The following is a 14782-nucleotide window of genomic DNA, read 5'->3' on the forward strand; positions in this document are numbered from 1 at the left end:
TGTACAATTACTCTATTGATGATGAATTGCTTGAAACAGTTGTTGTTGTTGTTGTGGTCTTCAGTCCTGAGACTGGTTTGATGCAGCTCTCCATGCTAATCTATCCTGTGCAAGCTCCTTCATCTCCCAGTACCTACTGCAACCTACATCCTTCTGAATCTGCTTAGTGTATTCATATCTTGGTCTCCCTCTACGATTTTTACCCTCCACACTGCCCTCCAATGCTAAATTTGTGATCCCTTGATGCCTCAGGACATGTCCTACCAACCGATCCCTTCTTCTAGTCAATTTGTGCCACAAACTTCTCTTCTCCCCAATCCTGTTCAATACCTCCTCATTAGTTACGTGATCTACCCACCTAATATTCAACATTCTTCTGTAGCACAACATTTCGAAAGCCTCTATTCTCTTCTTGTCCAAACTATTTATTGTCCATGTTTCACTTCCATACATGGCTACACTCCATACAAATACTTTCAGAAACGACTTTCTGACACTTAAATCTATACTCGATGTTAACAAATTTCTCTTCTTCAGAAACGCTTTCCTTGCCATTGCCAGTCTACATTTTATATCCTCTCTACTTCGACCATCATTTTGCTCCCCAAATAGCAAAACTCCTTTACTACTTTAAGTGTCTCATTTCCTAATTTAATTCCCTCAGCATCATCCGACTTAATTCGACTACATTCCATTATCCTCGTTTTGCTTTTGTTGATGTTCATCTTATATCCTTCTTTCAAGACTCTGTCCATTCCGTTGAAACAGTATTTACAGTAAAATACCAAAGAGGAACTATCCAGAGCGACCTTAAGTGGAATGACCATATAAAACAAATAGCAGGAAAAGCAGGTGCCAGACTGAGATTCACAGGTAACATCTTAGGGAAACGTAACTCATCCACGAAGGAAATGGCACACAAGGCGCTTATTCCACTGAATCTTTTCAAACATACGGCGAATAATGGCAGCAAGGGATGAGAAGAAATACCAGGTACAGTCAGTTTTTATGCCTGGAGGCCTCATTCAGCATGCTGAGGCACCCACTGAGGAAATATGGTGCAAACAACTACAGACTGTGGCACATGTTGGAACAAATGATACCTGTCTTCTAGGCTCCAAATTAATACTTGGATCATTCCAGCGACAAGCAGAGAAGGTAGAAAATACCAGCTTTGTTCACGGAGTTTCAATGAAGATCACAATCCGCAGAATTGTCATCAGAAAAGATTGTGCCCCTAGTTCTTTGTCGAGTGGCAGGCTTGAACCAGAGACTCCGATGGTTCTGGGATAAGCTGGACTGTCACTTCTTATACTTGCACCATAGAATAGAGTTGTAGAGCCCCCTAAATAGATGAGATGTGCGCTACACACCACAGGCAGCTGAGTGTCGAGTGCACACAAGGGTTTCTTAGATTAGGGAAATCTCCATCCAATACAGATAACGATAGCTGTGGGAAACCCAGTAGTATCAATGTAAGATTCAAAGTAATGCCGCCAACAGATGAGAGTATCAAAATCCTATTGGTTAACTGCCGAAGCATTTGCAGCAAGTACCACAGTTTGAAGCGCTCCTAAAATGCGCTGAAGCTTACACATTGTTAGAAAGCTAGTTAAAACATGAAGTTGGCAGTAGTGAGATCTTTGGGGAAATTTAAGTGTATTCCGAAAGGATAGGGAAATAGGATATGGAGGTGATATATTTGGTGCAGTAGACAAGAAACTGAAGTCCACCAAGATAGAAATTGACGCTGCATGTGAGATTGTTTCAGAAAGACTCTGTGACAAGGCTGGGCAAAAAATTATAATTGGGTCTTTCGATCGACTACCATATTCTCCTCCTGATTTAACTTAAAACATGAGATAAAATCTCATTTCGCTTGCACATAAGTTCGCTAATGATATTGTAAACATTGGAAGAGACTTCAATCATCCAACAATCAATTGGACTAATAATAGTTTTGTCGGTGGTGAGTATAACAAGACATCTTGTGAAACAGTAATAAATACCTTCTCTGAAAACTACCTAGAAGAGATACCGTACTTCAGAACCTCACTGATGATGGAAATAGACGGAAAAATATTAGGTCTAATGGCAACAAACAGACCTGACCTTTTTGAGAAAGTCCGCATCGAAACAGGTATCAGTGACCATGAGGGAGTCTATAGCAACAGCGAATACCAAAACACAAAGAGCAACTAAAACAAGAAGAAAGATTTATATGTTCAGCAAACTAGGCGGAGAAACAATAGTTCATACCTCAATGAGCAACTTGAAACTTTCAGCTCAGGACCGGAGGACATAGATGTACTATGGTTCAAGTTTAAAAGAACAGTTGACCCTGCGCTGGAAAGATATGTACCCAATATGACAGCTCATAATGGGCTAGATCCTCCATGCCATACAGTCGCTGTAAAGAAACTTGTAAAGAAATGGAGACTACTGCATGATAGGTATAAAACCAAGCCTAGGGCTATGGATAAAGAGATGCCGAATGAAACTTATTTGACAGTCAAGAGAGCAATCAGTGAAGCCTTCAATGACTACTGCATCATAATAATGTCAAATGATTTTTCACAAAACCTAAAGGCATTCTAGTCATGTGTGTAGGCTATCAGTAGCATCAAAGTTAGTGTCGAGTCACTCATGGGCGAGACTGGAACTGAAATTGACAGTAGCAAAGCAAAAGCAGAAATGCTTAATTCCGTCTTCATATTTTCCTTTAGAAAGGACAACAAGGGAGTATTGCCCCAAGTTAACTCTCATACCACTGAAAAAGATGAGGGAAATGAGTATGTGTGTCAGTGGTGTCGAGAAACAGCTGAATTCGTCGAAACTGAACAAAGCTCCAGGGTCTGATGGAATCCCTATAAGATTCTATACCCAGTTCACAGCTGAGTTTTTCCCTCTGTTAACTATAATCTATTGTAGATCCCTCAAACAAAAAACTGTGTCTCATAGCTGGGAGAAAGGATAGATCACACATGTCTACAAGAATAGTAGCAGATGTGACCATCCAATATCCATGACATGTATTTGTTGTACAATCTAAGAACATATCCTGAGCTCCAATATAATGAGATATCTCGAATAGAACAACCTTCTCCATGCCAACCAGCATTGACTACAAAACATAGTTCATGGTAAACCCAACTACACTTTTCTCACATGACATCCTGAATGTCACAGATCAAGGCAGTCAGACACTTTGCAGGCTGTATCATCTATTAGTATACAGGCTGGTCCATTGATCGTGACCAGGCCAAATATCTCACGAAATAAGCGTCAAACGAAAAAGCTACAAAGAACGAAACTTGTCTAGCTTGAAGGAGGAAACCAGATGGCGCTATGGTTGGCCCGCTAGATGGCGCTGCCATAGGTCAAACGGATATCAACTGCGCTTTTAAAAAATAGTAACCCCCATTTTTATTACATATTCGTGTAGCACGTAAACAAATGAATGTTTTAGTTGGACCACTTTTTTCGCTTTGTGATAGATGGCTCTGTAATAGTCACAAACATATGGCTTACAATTTTAGACGAACAGTTGGTCACAGGTATGTTTTTTAAATTAAAATACAGAACGTAGGTACGTTTCAACATTTTATTTCGGTTGTTCCAGTGTGATACATGTACCTTTGTGAACTTATTATTTCTGAAAAAGCATGCTGTTACAGCGTGATTACCTGTAAATACCACATTAATGCAATAAATGCTCAAAATGATGCCCGTCAACCTAGATGCATTTGGCAATACGAGTAGTTCGCCTTCCGTAATGTTTGCACATGCATTGACAATGCGCTGACGCATGTTGTCAGGCGTTGTCCGTGGATCACGATAGCAAATATCCTTCAACTTTCCCCACAAAAAGAAATCCGGGGACGTCAGATCCGGTGAACCTGCTTCGACGACCAATCCACCTGTCATGAAATATGCTATTCAATACCGCTTTAACCGCACGCGAACTATGTGCCAGACATATATCATGTTGGAAGTACATCGCCATTCTGAAACATCTTGTAGTAACATTGGTAGAACATTACGTAGGAAATCAGCATACATCACACCATTTAGACTGCCATCGATGAAATATGGGCCAAACCACGTTTTCTCCCATAATGCTGCACCGTACATTAACCCGCCAAGGTTGCTTATGTTTCACTTGTCGCAGCCATCGTGGATTTTCCGTTGCCCAATAGTGCATTTTATGCCGGTTTATGTTACCACTGTTGGTGGATGACGCTTCGTCGCTAAATAGAACGCGTGCAAAAAATCTCTCATTGTCCCGTAGTTTCTCTTGTGCCCAGTGGCAGAACTGTACACGAAGTTCAAAGTCGTCGCCATGCAATTCCTGGTTCATAGAACTATGGTACGGGTGTAATCGATGTTGATGTAGCATTCTCAACACCGACGTTTTTGAGATTCCCGATTCTCGAGCAATTTGTCTGCTACTGGTGTGCGGATTAGCCGCGACAGAAGCTAAATCACCTACTTGGGCATCATCATTTGTTGCAGGTCGTGGTTGACGTTTCACATGTGGCTGAACATTTCCTGTTTCCTTAAATAACATAACCATTTGGCGAATAGTCCGGACACTTGGATGATATTGTACTAAACTTGTAAAAAAAATGCTATGACGTTTGCAAAAGACGCCAGTTGGTGTCTTCATGCAAAAAATAAATAAATAAATAAATAAATAAAAATAAAAAAAATTTAAAAAAATGCAATAAATAAATGTCGTCCATGATACCGAGCAGCATTCATAGCACACTCCCGTTGGGCATTTGGATCACAAAAGCCATACATCAACAAGATATCGACCTTTTCCGCAGTTACTGAACGGTCCATTTTAACACGGGTAATGTATCACGAAGCAAATACCGTCCGCACTGACAGAATGTTACGTGATACCACGTACTTATATGTTTGTGACTATTACAGCGCCATCTATCACAAAGCGAAAAAAGTGGTCTAACTAAAACAGTCATATTTCTTTACGTACTACAAGAATATGTAATAAAAATGGGGGTTCCCATTAAAAAAAAACGCAGTTGATATCCGTTTGAACTTTGGCAGCGCCATCTAGCGGACCAATCTGGTTTCCCCCTTTAAGCTAGCCGAGTTTCGTTCTTTGTAGTTTTTTCGTTTGATGCTTATTTCATGAGATATTTGGCCCGGTCACTATCAATGGAACACCCTATATATGTTTGTGTTGTGTTATTATTCTGTTTGAGATACTCTCTGGGCGGCATGCTACAGTTGGAGTTCATCGTCAGACCCCTTTACGTCAAAGTGTATCAAGCAACTTCCAATAGGTTTACTTAAACATCGATAGTTGACACATTCAATGCTGTCGACATTAATATTAAAAATTATCGATTATTTATCATTTTATGCAGGTATATCAAACGAAAATTACTTTCAAAGAATTTTTAATTGTGTAAAATACAACAATACGAGATAAGCAAATTTGGTTTTATAAACAGGAAGGTATTTAAATTCTTCTCCTTTACGTTGTTGCGTTTACCATTATTTAATTCTCCCGTCTTGGAGAAAATCCTCTCTGCCGGAACAGGTCGCTGGACAGCACAAATATTTAGTGACCATTACACGCAGCGTACCATTAGGTTTTGCCCAGTATTCTAGTACACAATCATGCTTGTCTATTACAGGTTATTCAAAATATTGATTTATTTCAATTATCTAATAGTTGATTGGTGTAACGATATCGACACTGTGCTGTTGCTGATTGGGCAAAAAAAAAGTAGATCACCAGATTTCAAGCTGGTGGACATGTCAGTAGTAGTGATGGGCTAAACTGCAATTTTCTGATATCAGTGGTTTCTGTGAATGCTACTTTTCAGTATCTGTTATTCTTAACTGTGATTTGTCGCAGTTAAGAGTCGCAGTTAAGGGACCAAGTCGCGTATCCCTCCGCCACTGCTATTTCTGTGATTTCTGCTACTTCCGCGATTTCTGCGACTTCTGCTACTTCTGTGACTTCTGCGATTTCTGTGACTTCTACTACTTCTGCGATTTCTGTGACTTCTGCTACTTCTGCGATTTCTATGACTCCTGCGATTTCTGCGACTTACCACCGCATGAAAAAGCTACATCTGTCCACACAGAAAATTGTATCTCAACAAACATGTCATTGGTAAGTATGTTTTACGTTTGTTCTTCCGTTGGCTTTAATCTTGTATTAAAGAAACAACTGTGAAAATATTAATAGTGTAATTAATATGTAAGTAGGCATACAGTGCCGTAATAGTTCGTGCTTAGAAAATGAATTCTAACGTATTGTTATGTTCTCAGGTACCCGAACTGCATTTCTGTCACTCAGTAAACTGATAACTCAAAATATCATTGTCAGCAGATCTGGAGAAATTGCCACTGCGTCCTTAGACCGTTTTCGTCAGACGAGAGGTTAGTTTCTAAGTGTTTCGATGGACTTAATTACTTAAGTGAGATCGTTCTTGCAAATGTGAAATATACCCCATTGAGTGGCTTTCATTACAGCAAATATTAGCAATCTACTCTGCCAATTATATTGCTTGTAATTAGTGACAGCAAAAATTGTTTAATAATCCTTGTGATTTTGCAGACACAGTTCTGGTTGCTGTACGTATCTATCCACATCAAGGCTGTAGGGAGAGACTCGTGAAGATTCAAGAGAGCTCTTAGAGGATTTGCAGTTTAAAAGTGACATTATTGCGAAATAAGTGTGCAGATGAGTGATTAAACTGTGTTTTATTGAAGTTGTTGTGCGATTTTAAAGGAATAATAAATGTTAAATACAGTGAGCGAATAATGAAAATCTCATTTTCCACATGTTAAGCCGTCCTATACCCGTAATTTTCCGCCACATATTTATTGGTAAACACTTGTTGGAGAGTGAAATGCCGCCCCCCCCCCCCTCTTTCTCCACAATCTTGTTGTGACACTGACCTGTAACATATCCCGAAGTCTACAATATGCATTTTGAGGCTGTTGATACGAAAGTGGCAAGTACAGATCTTACAGTTAAATCAGGAATAGCTTAAGTGAATTCTTTGAAAGTAACACACGAAAAGCTTACTTATGTAGGTGGTAGTAGTGTTGGCAAAAAGTTCTTGTGTGTGAAGTTGCCATGTAGAACACCAGGTGTTTTCATTTCTCTACACTTATACAGATGTCTGAGTTCTGCTGTGTTAACATTGCAAAGTCCTGTAGGCATGTGGAGAATTAACCAAAACTGTCATATTGGAAGCAGAATCAAACATATTTGTTACTTTACTTGATATTTTCAGGAGAAAAAGGCAATGTTGCTTCTTATTAATATAATACATTCAGAGTCACAGCAGTATTTGACCAACCATAACTGATGCTGAATGTGCATGTCGTCATATAATATGAAGGGCTTATTTCAATAGTGGTACAAGTCCATTACCTCCACTTTTCTGTCTATAATGCTTCCGAAATTAGTGATCCAAACAAACATAAATAAAGCTTCATCTCTAGCAAGAAGCCATATGCTTGAATATTTCTGGTATCTCAAATGCAGATTTGTCAGCGCTCATTTAACTTTACGACACTGTATCTCAAAATGAACAAAAATGGACTTGTACCACTATTGAAATAAGCCCTTCATATGCACACACAGCACATCGATCTCGTGAGGCACAAGGCTCCCATAACGAAGTACGTACGTCGGTCAACAGATGACACTAGGAAAAGTATGTTAACTGCGCTTTTAGTTGCTACTTGCGACTCTTAGTTGCGATTTGTCACAGAAATCGCAGTTTGACTTGGTAGCGAGTAGCGTAGTATGAACTTTGCTCAACAGATTGCAGTGCTAACTGCGCTTTTTAGTTGCTACTTGCGACTCTTAGTTGCGATTTGTCACGGAAATCGCAGTTGGGACTCAATAGTGTATCGCAGAGATGGGCGTAGTACGAACTTTGACCCACAGATGGCACTGTTAACCGTCTTTGAATATGAAATACTACTTGCGACTGCTAACTGTGACTGAAATCGCAGTTAGATTCTGTAAAGTTGCTACTGTGATATCTGTGACTTCTCAGTCACTGTGATTTCTAACAGATACGCGATTTCCTGCCCATCACTATTTACTGGTCTACCATGTAATACTGCCGCCTTAGGTGTGCATGCTTACTGATGAACTGAAGCTGATATGGTAGAAACTGCGCATGGGAATAACAAAATTTATTGAAAGCGCAATGAAGAGACCGGGGTGACTTTGTTGCTCATTATGTTTTTTCTCAATACAAAACAACAGGCCCATCTCACTGCTACATCGCTGAGGTCGGCAGCACATGTTATGTTACTTACAGTGTATAGTTTGTAGAAGATTTCTTGGGAGTTTTCCGTTTGCCGATGGAAGCACATGGAGCAGTAAAAAAGGTACAATAGTAATGAAGGGTAAGTAAAGCTGTGGAGAGAGAGAGAGAGAGAGAGAGAGAGAGAGAGAGAGAGAGCAGTGCTGGCACCTTCACTCATCGCAACGATATATTCCTATAATATACGCGAGCCGCTTAAAGTTTCCACTTGACAGATCCAAGCAGATAGTGTCTTGTCGGCTTCATCGTAGTTGCGATACTCCAGCTTCCATTTCAGAATAGCTGAGATTTTCCATTACCACTGGAAAGTTCAGATTTGGTTAATATTTACAACTTGCTATTGTTAGCCTTTTTCGACAAAAGATATGCATTAATACTGACGCCATTTATAGTCACAGGAAGTTTTAATTCTATTCCGATTCGCTAACACAGTGGACACATTTCCGTATAAATTGCACACAAGAGCACTTGTTTATATACTCGGAACTCTGAAGACAGTAACACACTAACTATAACACTGCAACCAGCTGATTTTGGTTCAGAAGGTGCTGGGGTTTGCATTCGTTTCTCACTTGTTACTGTGTTATTGTACAAACTCTTACATGTAAACTTCGGGCGGTCTGCTATAAATGGCGAACAGAAGTAACAGTGTAGGGGTGGGAGGGGATAATGTGCTGCTGTGGGAGTGAGCAGAGACATCGTGGCGACAGGATAGGTCTGCTGGGTACCGAATCGGTGGCTGAGATGGGGGAAAGGAGAGAAGAGATGTAGAGAAGGGCAAAAGACTGGCAGGTGCATTGGTGGAACAGAAGGCACACACAATCCTGGAGTGGAAGCAGGGAATGGGTTGGACGTCAGGGACTGGTGAAGATTGAGGCCATGGCAGGTTAGTGAATGAAGAGTAAGTTGTTGAGAGCGTTCCCACTTACCCAATTCAGTTGTAAGGCTGATGCAGATGCCACAAACTGTGAATTAGTCATGGTGAAATGCACTGTGTTGGGCAGCATATTCAGCAACTGGGTGGTCCAGCTATTAGTTTGGTGATGGCCATTTAAGCAGACAGCCGGCTTGTTAGTTGTCTTTCTACACAAAGCAGCACAATGCCTGCAGCTTAGTTTGATCACATGGGTATTTTCTCAGGTCACCCTGCCTTTGATGGGATAGGAGATCCTTATGATAGGACTGGAGTACGCGATGGTGAGAAGAAGTATGGAACAGGTCTTGCATCCACATGTATTGCAAGGATGTGTGTCATGAGGCAAGGGATTGGGAATGGAGTGAAATATTGGGTAGGTTCAGAGTGTGGAATACCATTGTAGGAGAGATGGGAAGGATAGTGAGAAGTATATTCCTCATTTCAGTGCACGACATGTGGTAGTAGAAACCATGGCAGAGTTGCTCCAGTCCTGGGGGTACTGTATCATGAGAAGACTGCTTCTCCAGCGGATACTGGGCGTGTCAGAGGTGGTGAATGACAGGAGGGACAAGTCAAGGGAGATCTGTTTCTGGACAAGTTGGGAGGGTCTTAGTGAGACCTTCGACATATTTGGAGAGGAACTGCTTGTCACTACAGATGCAACATCGATAGGTGGCTATTCCATATGGAAGGTATTTCATCAATATGGAATGGGTGGCAGCTGTTGAAGTGGAGGTATTGTTGATGGTTGGCAGGTTTAATGTGGATGGAGGCGTTGAGGTACCCATCCTTGAGATGAAAGACAATGTCGAGGAAGGTGGTTTGTTGGGTTGAGGAGGACCAGGTGCAGTGAATGGAGAAGAAGGTGTTAAGGTTCTGCAGATATGTGGATGGAGTGCCCTCAAACTAAGTCCAGACTATGGAGAAGTCATTAGTGAACCTGAACCAGGTGTGGGCTATGGGATTCTGGTTGGTTAGGACAGATTCCTCTAGACAGCTCTTGAAGGTCCATGGATAGGTTGGCACAGGCTGGTGCCATGCAGCTGCCCATTGCTGTATCAAGGTTTTGTTCAAAGGTGATGCCGTCAAAGGAGAAATAATTGTGGGTGAGGGTACAGTTAGTCGTGGTGACCATCAGGATCTCCACCAGCTGTCAGGTATGTCCACCTACAAACCCCGTCACAGTGACCCCATTCCAGAAATCCCACAGGATCTCCAGTCCCTCCTTAAATACTTAGGTCCATTCCAGAGCCTCACCCCCATGTACCTTCCCAACCCCACCACTCCCCAAACTCCTACCTTCGACATCCTGCTTTCTAAATTCCTGGTGACCATTGAAATATGCTGAAATGAAGTGTACATACAGGTACAGTGATCTTGAAACTAACTTCAACACAAAACGTCTTGGTTGTAATTTCTGACTACTTCTCTTTGTTAATATACACCTTTGTCTCACTTCACATCACTTGTTGTTTTCCTTTCAGACAGTATCTATGGAACTCGATACATGAAGGAGTCAGAAGGTCTGCTTTCAAACTCATCCAAAAAGACAAATCAGTTCATTTCTCTTCATCAACCAATATGTAGTGTTATATTGTAGCATTCTAAGATAACTATTGCAGATTATGATGTGAAAGTGGCTAACTAAGAGTTACACAATTTGTCTTTGCACCAGAATAAGGTATAATCACAGTTCTCATCGTACATGATTTTATGAATGTAAACAATGTGATTAATTATCATTCTTCACACTCACAAGAAAAAGTTGTAGAATTTTGGAACACGTATTGTGTTCGAGTATAATGACTTTTCTGGAGACTAGAAATCTACTCTGTAGGAATCAGCATGGGTTTCGAAAAAGACGGTCATGTGAAACCCAGCTCACGCTATTCGTCCAGGAGACTCAGAGGGCCATAGACACGGGTTCACAGGTAGATGCCGTGTTTCTTGACTTCCGCAAGGCATTCGATACAGTTCCCCACAGTCGTTTAATGAACAAAGTAAGAGCATATGGACCATCAGACCAATTGTGTGATTGGATTGAGGAGTTCCTAGATAACAGGACGCAGCATGTCATTCTCAATGGAGAGAAGTCTTCCGAAGTAAGAGTGATTTCAGGTGTGCCGCAGGGGAGTGTCATAGGACCGTTGCTATGGAGTGTCATAGGACCGTTGCTATTCACAATATACATAAATGACCTGGTGGATGACGTCGGAAGTTCACTGAGGCTTTTTGCAGATGATGCTGTGGTGTATCGAGAGGTTGTAACAATGGAAAATTGTACTGAAATGCAGGAGGATCTGCAGCGAATTGACGCATGGTGCAGGGAATGGCAATTGAATCTCAATGTAGACAAGTGTAATGTGCTGCGAATACACAGAAAGATAGATCCTTTATCATTTAGCTACAAAATAGCAGGTCAGCAACTGGAAGCAGTTAATACCATAAATTATCTGGGAGTACGCATTAGGAGTGATTTAAAATGGAATGATCATATAATGTTGATCGTCGGTAAAGCAGATGCCAGACTGAGATTCATTGGAAGAATCCTAAGGAAATGCAATCCAAAAACAAAGGAAGTAGGTTACAGTACGCTTGTTCGCCCACTGCTTGAATACTGCTCAGCAGTGTGGGATCCGTACCAGATAGGGTTGATAGAAGATATAGAGAAGATCCAACGGAGAGCAGCGCGCTTCGTTACAGGATCATTTAGTAATCGCGAAAGCGTTACGGAGATGATAGATAAACTCCAGTGGAAGACTCTGCAGGAGAGACGCTCAGTAGCTCGGTACGGGCTTTTGTCAAAGTTTCGAGAACATACCTTCACCGAAGAGTCAAGCAGTATATTGCTCCCTCCTACGTATATCTCGCGAAGAGACCATGAGGATAAAATCAGAGAGATTAGAGCCCACACAGAGGCATACCAACAATCCTTCTTTCCACGAACAATACGAGACTGGAATAGAAGGGAGAACCGATAGAGGTACTCAAGGTACCCTCCGCCACACACCGTCAGGTGGCTTGCGGAGTATGGATGTAGATGTAGATGTAGAAAATTACTCAGCTTTGAGTGATTTCTTTGTGTTCTCCAAAATGAAACCCATATTAAAAGAACTCAAAGACTTGAGTGTCTTGGATATTCGGAAATAACTGCAAGCACTATTCCGCAAGTTTGAGATAGAGGAATCGTGAGGATATCTGATTCCCAGCTGTGCCTGTAGCGGATTACTTGATCTGAATGGAACTAACTAGACTCGTGATGTTAACAGATAAAATACAAGGATGGTGAAGTTCTCCATGGAGAATACAAGATTTTTTGATAGTACCTCAGACTTAACACAGAAGGTTATCCTACTCGATACTGTCAATAATAGTCACAATAAATTGCCAGAGTTAATTTTAGATTAGTTTCTTTATTTTCATATAATACAACAAAAATAGAATTCATATGTTCTCTCTCTCTCTCCCTGTCAATCTCTTTATATTATTAACCAATTTTATGCACAAAATATCACTGGCTTTTGTGAGATATTTAGAAACCCATATTTAACTGGAAGACGTAATATTGCGCATCTGACGGACGGCTGCAACGAGTCGTGGAGCTGCACATCCTGAGCTCCGTGTCTGGTACTCATCTGGTGACAGGCGCAACAGAGACGACATCTGAGTCAAGTGCTCAGACAGTGAGAGACCAAGGTCCTCCAGGACATTGCCAAGATAATCTGCCAGAAAAGATATACATTCCAACAGACATATAAGAATAATTAAATCAACCATTAATACTAAATGGCATCTGGCAAATCATGACAATGTAATCAACTTACTCACCACTGAAATTTACTGAACTATAAAATACAAAACAATACAAATATGGCACACATTCAGTATTAAAGACTACCCTGATATGTAGGAAAGATTGTCAACAAGTCACTATTCCCAATAAATTGCTGGCAGTTTGATCAGTACTCACAGTTACAGAAACTGAAATAAGACTACTTATGACACCATCACTTGATGGCAGAACAACAAGCAGAATAGTAATTACAGAAATTATGTGACACTGAAACTTGATCAAAGAAATGGCAAAAATGAATGTTTACTTATGAACCTCTTTGGAATCAGTGATAAGTCATATCAATACAACATGTTTAAATGATCGAGTAGTGCTCATCCTGTTGAGTGCCAAGACATTTGCTTCTGCTTACTTCCATAATGTATAAAACTCAGGATTAACTAGACTATGAGAATTAGTGTCATGCCACATATTTTTATAGTTGTGTTGGGAGTATGGGAAGGAGTGTAACATGCTGTTCAATAAAATGTTAGAGCCAGCATGTTTGATGCATACGTAGCACCAAATGAATTCTTCATTCTGCATTGGAGTATTTTCAGACTGCCTGACAGATTAAAACAAAAGGCAAGGCTCTAGATTGAAGCACTAGGCTAGCAAACAGTTTTAATACACCAAAAATTTTAAAGCTCTTGTTTTTCTCACCATGCACTTTCCACTTCTTTGCTTTCTTGCCTCACCCTTTCTAACACAATGAATTGTTTGCCTTTAGTTGCATATTTGATTATAATGCAATACATTTTTAAAAAGAAACCTCTTCCCTTTCAGAAAATGCTCTCACGTAACATCATTTTTGTTTTCAGAGAAGAATACTTTTGAGGATCACATATTTGAATAGCAAGATGTCTTAGAATAGCATTTATAATGCACAAGGAGTAATCAGTTAATGATTTTCCATGACAAACTGGCAAGAAATAACAGTTGTCCAACATAAGAACTGTCCAGTGTATTTTTCTCTGTTTGCAAAGATATTTTCAGATTCTTTTAATGTATTAGTACATTCAATCCAAATAAATGTTGTTCATGGGTTGCTTCCTTTTATATCTGGTATCAATTAGAAATGTGATTTTGATTCTCATTATAAACAAAATGCTGCCAAAATTATTATGCTACTCACCCTATAGGGGAGACACTGAGTTGAAGACAGACACAATGAAAAGATGGTCATAAATTTTAACTTTAAGCCTAAAGGGCATCTTCTGAAGTAGAAAATCCATATACGCATTGACACAAGCACAATGCAAGTGCATGCGCGCACACACACACACACACACACACACACACACAAAACCACAGTGTCTGAGCATTGTGGATGGAATGAGTCATTGGGTGAGCAAGGGGGTGGGGGATAGAAATCCAGTATGGGTGATGGATGTAAGGAGGAGAAATGGAGTGGGGCGGGGGGGGGGGGGGGACCAGGGCAGAGTGCAGATAGGTGTAGTGCTGCTTGTGGGAGTGTGCAGGAGACAGGGACAGGGTGGGGGGGTGGGGTGGAAAAGGAGAGAAATAGAGAAGGGGAAAAGGACTAGTGGGTGAGTACATTGGTGGACAAGAAGAATGTCTTGGACTAAAGAGGGAGGAGGGAAGGAAACAGGCAAGTGGAGGACAGTGACTAGGGAAGGCTGAGGCCAGGGGGTTTATAGGAACATAGAATATCTTGCAGGGAACATTCCCACC

At 40.8% G+C, this 14782-nt stretch overlaps 1 protein-coding gene across 1 annotated transcript in view; it reads right to left on the reverse strand.

The window, feature by feature from the left end:
- Positions 1-12648: 12648 nt before the first annotated feature.
- LOC126187608 (conserved oligomeric Golgi complex subunit 7) overlaps positions 12649-14782 on the reverse strand; it is an 82400-nt gene continuing 80266 nt past the window's right edge. The window contains exon 14 of the mRNA XM_049928802.1: positions 12649-12977. Within this exon, the coding sequence (XP_049784759.1) occupies positions 12802-12977 (176 nt within the window). The 3' untranslated portion in view covers positions 12649-12801. The remainder of the gene's footprint in view (positions 12978-14782) is intronic.

The sequence above is a fragment of the Schistocerca cancellata genome, chromosome 1 (assembly GCF_023864275.1).
Source record: "Schistocerca cancellata isolate TAMUIC-IGC-003103 chromosome 1, iqSchCanc2.1, whole genome shotgun sequence".
Lineage (NCBI taxonomy): Eukaryota > Metazoa > Arthropoda > Insecta > Orthoptera > Acrididae > Schistocerca > Schistocerca cancellata.